Here is an 8,632-nt window from a genome sequence, read left to right on the forward strand (position 1 = left end):
ATGTGCGCACACACACACACACACTCCCCAAGTCTGTTACCCTGCAAAGGTTTGAGTGTGAGTTTCAATTTTGTGTACCAGAGTTGACAGTCCTATCAGAAGCACAAAGAAGGCCATTCATAAGCCTTCTGGAAATTAGGGCTAGGAATCTCTAAGGAACATGAAAGTTATTAACTAGATAAATATTTAAGTGTGCTGGCTGCTTAGGCCACTCTTGTTAGTGAATGCCACCACAAGCAGTTTCCTTTTCCACCTTCACGGTAAGCCTAAGACCTGTTCTGATTTCACAAGCTTTCTGGCACATCGCTGCTGCAAAATGGAAATCCCTCACAGGTAAAAGAACCTGTAGGGGATTAAATGTGAAAATAACGCTGAATTTTACATTGACCTTCAGGATGATCACACACTCGCTGTTGTTTGAGCCTGTTTCTATCAAAAATACTTACCTAAGCATTTCACAAAGCGGTCTGCAAGAGGTAAGCACAAAATTTTGAGGTTGAGGGTTAAATTCACCCAGAGGCTTAGGCTGAACGAAGCCTGTGGACATGGCAACATCTCGCTGCTTCCCATTGGGATCTTCAGTCCTGAGTTAACCTCCAGGCACAGGTCTGTTTTTCAGTGGTCTAGGAAGGTGTGAAAACCTCAGAGCAGGGTTCACGGTGGTGGTCAGCGATGGTACCTTTCTAGCCTGGGTATCCTAATGGCTATTGCACTCTCCTGGGGGTTAGGTGGCTCATGTTCAAGTCCCTCTCTGCCTCAGTAAGAAAAGCTTTTGAACATGGTTTTCAGCCCTTCAGTGACTGCTTTATCTAAGAGCCTTCTGGAGTTGAAGCGGACTTACTTGTCTCTCAGGTTGGAGCAGTTCTGTTTTGTAAAAAAGGTTAATATATTCACTGGTCAGGACAGAAAACTGTGGAAGCCTCTACAGATCAACATTGATGGGACTCAGGCATAATTAATACAGGGTTCCAGTCGCTAAACTTCAATTTTAGAAAAGCTAGGAAATGCAAAAGCTTAAACTCTTTCCACAGAATTTAGCTTTACAAATACCGTTGTCTAGTTTTGCACAAAGGTGTATTTTTACTCCATACACCTCTGGTGCCACCAGTTAAGTGTCTGGTTTGCCTCTGCAGCTCCCTGGCTTTCTGAGGAATGTGCTAATGATGTCGCCTATTGGCAATCCAACCACGAGGTTGGGGTGCCCCCGACTGAGCTAGGTGAGAAGTGATGGGGCAGTTCATTCCTTTTATGGACCTTTGTATAGCTCAGGGACTTCACCCACCAGGTACACGTGTCTGAATTTGGAGCCTCTCGGAGAAGTGAGGGAAGTGTAAGGGTGTGCTTCTGCTGCCAAGCTGGTTCACCTGGTTTTGCACTGGGGTCACGTTCCCCTTCTTGTCCATGCAGAGTGCACGCTAGTTGCAGGTGGCCTGCGCTCTGGAGGAAAACCCTCAGCAGGCGAGCCCAGTGCAGACCAGTAGGTAACCCTGCTGCAGGGTGTCCACCCCGTACGCTCACAGGTCAGACTGTGTTGCTTGGTCAGAGGATCCCAGTTCCCGGCACAGATAACAAAAACAGCCTGCTGCTGGTATGTTTGCACAGACCTAGGTCACAGGCGGCTTAGGAAGCGCTCAGAGCAGTCGTCCAGGGTCAAATCCTAAATGCCTTACTCAGACAAAAGACACGTTAAATTGTTTGGTGCTTTGTCCAGCAATTCAATCAATCTCACAGGATTGGGCTCTAATTTTATTTTAAAGCAATCTATTTTTTTCCTATATAAATATTAAAAAACCTCAGATGCACATCAAAAAGCCATTTTCAATTCCCTGTGTTGTGTCAGCCTTTCCAACTATGTAGCAGTTGTTTCATTTGCTCTATTCCCTTCATTCACAGTGCAGTGTAGAATTGGAGAATTCAGCAAAGGGGAAAAAATGATTCAGTCGTCAGGACTATCACTTCCAGTTCAGGGTTATTGCTCACAATATTTTGTCTGGACTGGCTCAGTCCAGACTTCAGCGGCTCAGAAAATAATGCTGTCCTTGTACTTGATTTGGTTAAAACGCTGTTACTCAGGCCTCATGCTGGTGAAAGGAATTTCAGTGCAAAGGAGATATTTTCATAGCATGGTAAGCTAAAAGGAAAACCATCTTTTAGTGAACCGTGCTTTTCCAAAAATCACTGAAGAGTTAGTACTAGTGCGTCTGTTATCCCCTTAGGGAGATTATCACACTACACCAGGAACAAATAAATAAATCACACATAGTTGTCAGGCAGACGTGGGAAAAATGATTCTTCTTTACTGAAACCGTTGGATCAAGTGACCTTGTTTCGACCTGGGTTTGGGCAGAAGCCAGTCCCAGTGGGACAACATAAGAAGGCTGTACTTGAGATGGCTTTGGGTTTTTGCTTATTTTCTTTTTGTTGGGCAGAGTTTTAAAAGAACAGAGAAAAATCAAAACCACTCGAATAACTGATGTATTTATTTTCTTATGTACACTTAAATATGGCACATCTGACAGTAGTTGTACAATAAACTCAAAATGATAATCAAAGCTGGACAGTAGATCAAATAACTCAGTGCTGAACCTATTAGAAGCCAAATCCTGTACACTGAATTTCTGAAGAACGTTTCACCCAGGAGCTGCATTAGCTAAGGATTCAGAGGCTAAGATTACCTAGTCTCAATTTCTGAAAGACTGGCTGGTGACTGTGACTCTATTACCAATATACCAGCGTCATCTTCCATTAACATAACATTGAACTGGCACGTTCCGCTCTTTCTTCCACGCAGCCAGCAATTCATCAGTTGTTGTTACCACTTAGAGAACAATTATCAAAGTCCCAGAGGATTCACCTGCAGTTAGTGATTACTCTAATAAATAAATGCAGACTGGATTCATTCTTCTGCTATTAATGTGGAAGATGTTCATGTTTACTATTGGTTGAAAGTCAGTAACAGCTACTTTGCAAAGCAGTGGATTTTCGGAGAATAGGGGAAGCTCAGTCAAGGAGATTCTTTGCTTTGGGACCCGTGAGAACCTCTCTTCTCCTTCGGACAACGACAATGCCTGGAACACATTGGTTTTGCAGTTGGGCATGTTCTGGGTTGGGATGGACATTTGTCCTCACAGCTGTTTGATAAAGGAGAAAAAAGGAAAAAGAGAGAAGCATTGTGATATAGTAATTCCTCACTGTCGCAGTCCTCAACTTTTTCATCACTGAACAGTGCAATGTGCAATAAAAAAAAAGAGTTGACACGCTACAACACGGGGAGACAAGACTGCTGCCTGGCAGTTCTTGTCTACAGCAACATGTCTTGCTGTTGTCCATTCGTCCACAGTCACAACCTAAGTAATGCTTTCATTTCTTGTGAGCAGTGAAATCCAGTGTGTCAGCACTGGATAATAGAATAATAGAATCATTAAGGTTGGAAAAGACCTCTAAGATCAATAGTGTAGCACTATAGTGCTGCCCTCAAATTCTGTGAAGCACCTCAGCTCACCTGACGCTTCAGCTTTGGTCCTCTGAGAATACTGGGCATGAAAGTCTGGCCTAAAAGTCCTGTGTCCAGATTATAGTAATTTCTGGAAGCCAAACCCACGTAAACAAATGATCTCATTGATCCCCTCCCACCTGTCTGAAACACATAAATGACCAAGTATCTCACGCTCACTTTCAGCTCTGTGAAAAAGTCCTGTGTCCAGATTATAGTAATTTCTGGAAGCCAAACCCACGTAAACAAATGATCTCATTGATCCCCTCCCACCTGTCTGAAACACATAAATGACCAAGTGTCTCATGCTCACTTTCAACTCTGCTGATTCAATTTTTATACTTGTCAACTATTTTGTGCTTGTCTGTATTTACAAAGCTGAACCTAAAGATGCAAAGGTTACGTCTTCCACAGCTTCTTCTCCATGAATGAACCTATGAAGCCTCTGAGAATGGACCCTGTGGATGATCATTCAGTGAACTGCAGCTCTCCTAAGGTACTGAGGGAAACTGGATGCTGACCGTCCTCACATAAGCTTTCAGACAGAGCTCCTGCATGCTCCTGGGTCTCTACATGTGGCCAAGGCTTTCTGCGAAGGAAATTTGAAAATAAACTAATCCATGAAAAAGGAGTATTTTAAAAGGGTATTTTCTATCAAAGTTTTGCCAGAGAAACCTCAAAACTGGTGACGCAAAAGGATTAGGGAAAAGCATGAAGTATAACAGCCCCAGAACGATTTTCCAGCTTCTCAGTGGAATCAGAGCTGACCGAGTGGCTTTGTATGTGTACAAAGTTGCATTAGCTATACAAAATCATTTGCTCTGAGGACAAACTGAGTAAGGAATAAGCTGTATGGTGTGGGTGCCAACTTAGGGAGCTTTTCTCCCTAGACGTCCGTGAGTCTGCATTCAGCTGTGACAGAGAACGCAGGATGGGTTCTACCTCCCTACAAATCCAAGACTCAGTATCTCACTGTAAATCCCCTGTGCCACATGGTAATTTCAGTAGTAGCACAGTTTTAACCATCATTCCCTTAAGATTGGGGGGGGGGGGGAAGTAATAAGTATTGGTAGTTGAATAGCATCCTTGTCCAGCTTTCTTTAAAACGTGTTAATTAAATAAACCTTAGACTCCTTCTATGAAGCAAGTATTGTAAATACCATGTCTATTATTATTATCTCCTTAACTGCAGCAAGGTATTTTATCCTGGGTGGGCCTCCTAGCTAATTCAGCCCTTGCACCTCCAGCATCTACACAAGGTAATTCACATCTTGCAGCATAGACACTGAATGACAAGGAACACTTACCTGCAGGTTTCAGCATGAAATATCTTGTGTTTCAGAGCACAGCTCTCCTGGCTCTCCCTACACAAATAGCAGCTGCAGTTCTCTTTACTTTGAAAGAAATCTGTGGGACACTTCTGTCTACAGATGCATTCACAATTTTCTTCATCGAATTCCATATGTTGTCCGCACATAGCCAGCTCAGCAAGAGGAGGGAGTCCTGCGATAGCACATACATCTTTTAGCGGTAAGCTTTACGTGTCTAAATCCTGCTTTTGAAGAGACTAACTCTTTCTTTGCAATCACTAGGACTCACACATGTACTCTCTGATAGATTTTAGTCTTCAGAATTCCTGTTGTAACTTGCAGTGCAGAGAAGGTCTTGAGAGGATTGTGCTGATTATTTCACTTACTGTAACACTGCTGTTCCTTGTGGGTTGAACCCTGCACAAAAATACTTTTATTTTGGGGCTGTATATTAAAAGAGCATAGCATTAGGTTTTGGAATGCACAAATCTTTACTGGACAGCAGGTTTTAAAAAGAAAATCTCAAATAGGATTTAGTCTATACCCATGACAAAAATGCACATCCATGCAAACTGCCACACTCACCACTCAATGTCCTTCACTACCCGTATATTGTGGAAATTTTGCAAAAGTGATGCTATGTCTAGTAAGGTACGAGCTGGTCTGGCGCTTCAATAAGGAGCATATGCACACTTGTCAGTTAAAGATAGAAGAAAATACTTTGTTTCAGAAACAAAACCCCAGCCAAGTGGGCGCACTGTCTAGTACCTCATCTATCTTCTCTCAAAATACACATCTGGAGTACAATATGAGGCTAATCCTAGCAAAAAGGGAACACATTTTGTGAAAGCTTTATTAAAATGCTAGCAGCACATCCCTGCTTAAAGGTCATGGCATATAATGTGTCATTGGGAAGGTAATTTCCTGTAGTTTTACAATTAGCTCTTGGATTTAACCTATGGAATGTGGAATGTAACCTGCGTCTGCGACCTCTGCAGCCTCTCAGTGGCCGGAAAGGACTTGCACATTACTTGAAAGAAACCTTCATTATTATTTACTTAATGCTGGAAAACCAATATCCAGACAGAATAAAACCCAAGTCCTATTGGAAGGGAGGAAGGAATCTGCCCCAAATTCTTGGAAGACAAACCCCTTCCTTGGGGTGATAAAGCTTGGCATGTGTGAATTGGCGTAGACTGTTTTCAGTCTCACTTTGTTTCAACCTCAGACAGATTTTAAGTTATTTTGTCCCAGCCACTGCCAAACACAATGTACTTCAGAGAATGATATTTTATCTGAGGAAATATTGAGTCTATGTCAACAAAAGCTATAATTCAACAAGCCACAAATTCTAATGCTCCAAGCTGACGTTACAAAAGGCTAAGAGTTGAGAGTAATCTAGCTATTCACAGCCCTTTGGACTTACTCTGAAATAGAGAGTACTAATCCTTTCGTGAGTGAAAAGCCTAGCTTGGGCTTAACTACCTAACCTGATGGTCAGATGATCTGATCCAGAGTGAGAACAGATCCTACAGAAACCACTATGCAACTGATCTCTTGCTTATTAACATTAGGAGATTGTAATCAACAGACCAGTTTATGACGTTATTTAGTTTTATTTTAGCTTGCTAGTCTAGGAATTGCTTGCCAGCTTGCTTTTATTGTTGCCTTGGGATAGTTTATTCTTTTGCTTGCTGCATGTGGGTTAAACCACAAAGGCAAGGCTTCCTTCTGTGTCCGTCTGCTCTTAGTGCTATGATAATTTTTTTTTGACCAGTACAATTTCCTGAGAAAAACTATTTTTTAAAAACCTTGTGCAGGGCTTGGAGAAATTTTAACTTCTCTTAACGTTTACTCTTTAACACGAAGAGAAGTAACTCTTTAGACTTACACAGTTACCCCCCAGAATATTTCCTGCAAATTTCTTTGACAGATTAAAGTTTTCTAGGAAAAGCAGAGGGAGAAGGGAAGTAGTGTACACTTCTACGAATTTTACCCTCTTCCATTTCCTTCACAGACCTGAATGGGTGTATGTGCATACCCCTGAGTATGTATGGCATATCAGTTTGAAAGCTTCCTAAATACCTTAATATTATCATAAAAAGTAGTCAAATACTTTGAAAGGTCATAGAATCTTTTGCACTGACTACAGCTAATAGACAGGACTGATTTTGCCTATGTTATCCCTGATTAAGTCTGTTCTTAAGAATTTCCCACGATAAAGATTCAGCACCTTCCCCATGCAATATATTCCAGGGCATAATTTTTTCTACAGTTAAAAAGTTTTCCCTAATTTAAGGCCCATATAAAATAAAAATTTATCCAAGGTGCCTACTTCACTAACTCTTTTTACTCTTTTCCTATTCAGGTTGCTAATATAGAGGGAGTAAAACATTCGAGCAAAAAACATGAAATGGGGATAAGCACATACAAGTGTCTATTTTCAGGTGAGTTTCTACACCATAAGCCAAGTCTATCTGGGGATGTGGACTCAAAACTATAACTCTCTCAATGAAAAAATGGGACAAAACCGAAATGAAACACAAGCAGCCTGGAGATAGTAAGCGGAAGTGTTTGTTTGTAATTTCATCTTTACCTTCCCGTCTGTTGGGGTGCTGTACATCTACAACACATTCACATTTGTCACTATCCCAGATCCATCCATTATGGCAAAGTTTGTTGGTAAAGGGGCATCTGGAAGAAAAAAAAATTAAAATAGGAATTAAAAAAAAAAAAAATTAGGAGCATCAGTGTAGTCATTTGGCAAAATGAGCCTGCTGTTATGCTGGATCTGCCACTTGTACTGCGTGAAGGTAGTAATTCATCTGTGTGCATTACTGCTGCAAACAGAAAACCTTGGGACTAGATGGCTTTGCTGATAGGGCTGAGCTGTCTGGCTCCCAGCAACTAGAAGGAGCGGGTACAGCACATATTTCAGATTACATCCTTAGGAAACAGCTACAATTTCTCAGCTCCACTTTTCCATAAAGCAGCTCTACCCCACCCAGGGTAATCTTTGTCTTACAGTATTCATGCCATGTAACTGTGTTCAATTTTGCCATGCTGCCGGGAAGTGCAGCTCCAGTTTAAATTTGCTCGTGCTTAAGGATGTACAGTGGACTGTTTTCAGGGTCAGAGGGGCCAGTTTGACTTTTAGGCACTTGGCTCTGGGAGGGGAACTCACAAACTGGAAGAAGGCTGAGGTTCTTCTGTATTTGCGTAGGAAGGGGATTCAGAGTGGCCAGCAGGCTAACTGAGGGCTGGAGTGGCTTTGCTGAAATGCCACCTCTCCCCCAGCCCAGATGGCTAACTGGGGCACTTATGAGGGCAAGCCTACATGAAGGCTAGATGGAGGCATCTGAGCTAACTTCAAAAGAGTCACTCAAGCTGGCTGTGCTTCTAGAGTCTTTGTTAAATTAATGTAGCCTGTTCTCATCAGGACTACAGGTATTTTATACCATATTTTGGAGTTACATGTGAAACCACTTTTCTCCAGCCAATGAGCCTGACAGATGCAAACCAGGACTGGACCAGAAAGTGCAAAGCCACAGTTCGTGCTGCTTCTGACCCAACGTGCCATGAGGTATGGCAGAGGGCTTTAGCTTGAGCACAGCACTCTGTGTGCCCTGGCTAAATAATGTGCAAGCAGAGTTGCTCGTGACAGGTTGAAAAAGTCTATGCACAAATACCCAAATAGCTCCAATGGAGCGTAGGGCTAATATGTGCACTTTGAGTCCCCGCTCAAGCACCTAAGTGTCTTAATGACTTCAGATCATGCTGAACTAGCCTAGCCTGCTCTTTGTTGAATTCTAGTGTGTCCTTATAATTT

The 8,632-nt window shown here is 42.2% G+C and overlaps 1 protein-coding gene across 2 annotated transcripts in view; it reads right to left on the minus strand.

The window, feature by feature from the left end:
- Positions 1–2,457: 2,457 nt before the first annotated feature.
- FIGF (c-fos induced growth factor (vascular endothelial growth factor D)) overlaps positions 2,458–8,632 on the minus strand; it is a 32,399-nt gene continuing 26,224 nt past the window's right edge. For both annotated transcript variants that reach the window (XM_009325466.1, XM_009325467.1), the window contains exons 5-7: positions 7,400–7,497; positions 4,801–4,996; positions 2,458–3,131 (exon numbers count right to left, since the gene is read on the minus strand). In XM_009325466.1, the coding sequence (XP_009323741.1) occupies positions 3,005–3,131; positions 4,801–4,996; positions 7,400–7,497 (421 nt within the window). In that variant the 3' untranslated portion in view covers positions 2,458–3,004. The remainder of the gene's footprint in view (positions 3,132–4,800; positions 4,997–7,399; positions 7,498–8,632) is intronic.

The sequence above is a fragment of the Pygoscelis adeliae genome, unplaced genomic scaffold (genome assembly GCF_000699105.1).
Source record: "Pygoscelis adeliae isolate BGI_AS28 unplaced genomic scaffold, ASM69910v1 Scaffold386, whole genome shotgun sequence".
NCBI classification, from domain to species: Eukaryota; Metazoa; Chordata; class Aves; order Sphenisciformes; family Spheniscidae; genus Pygoscelis; species Pygoscelis adeliae.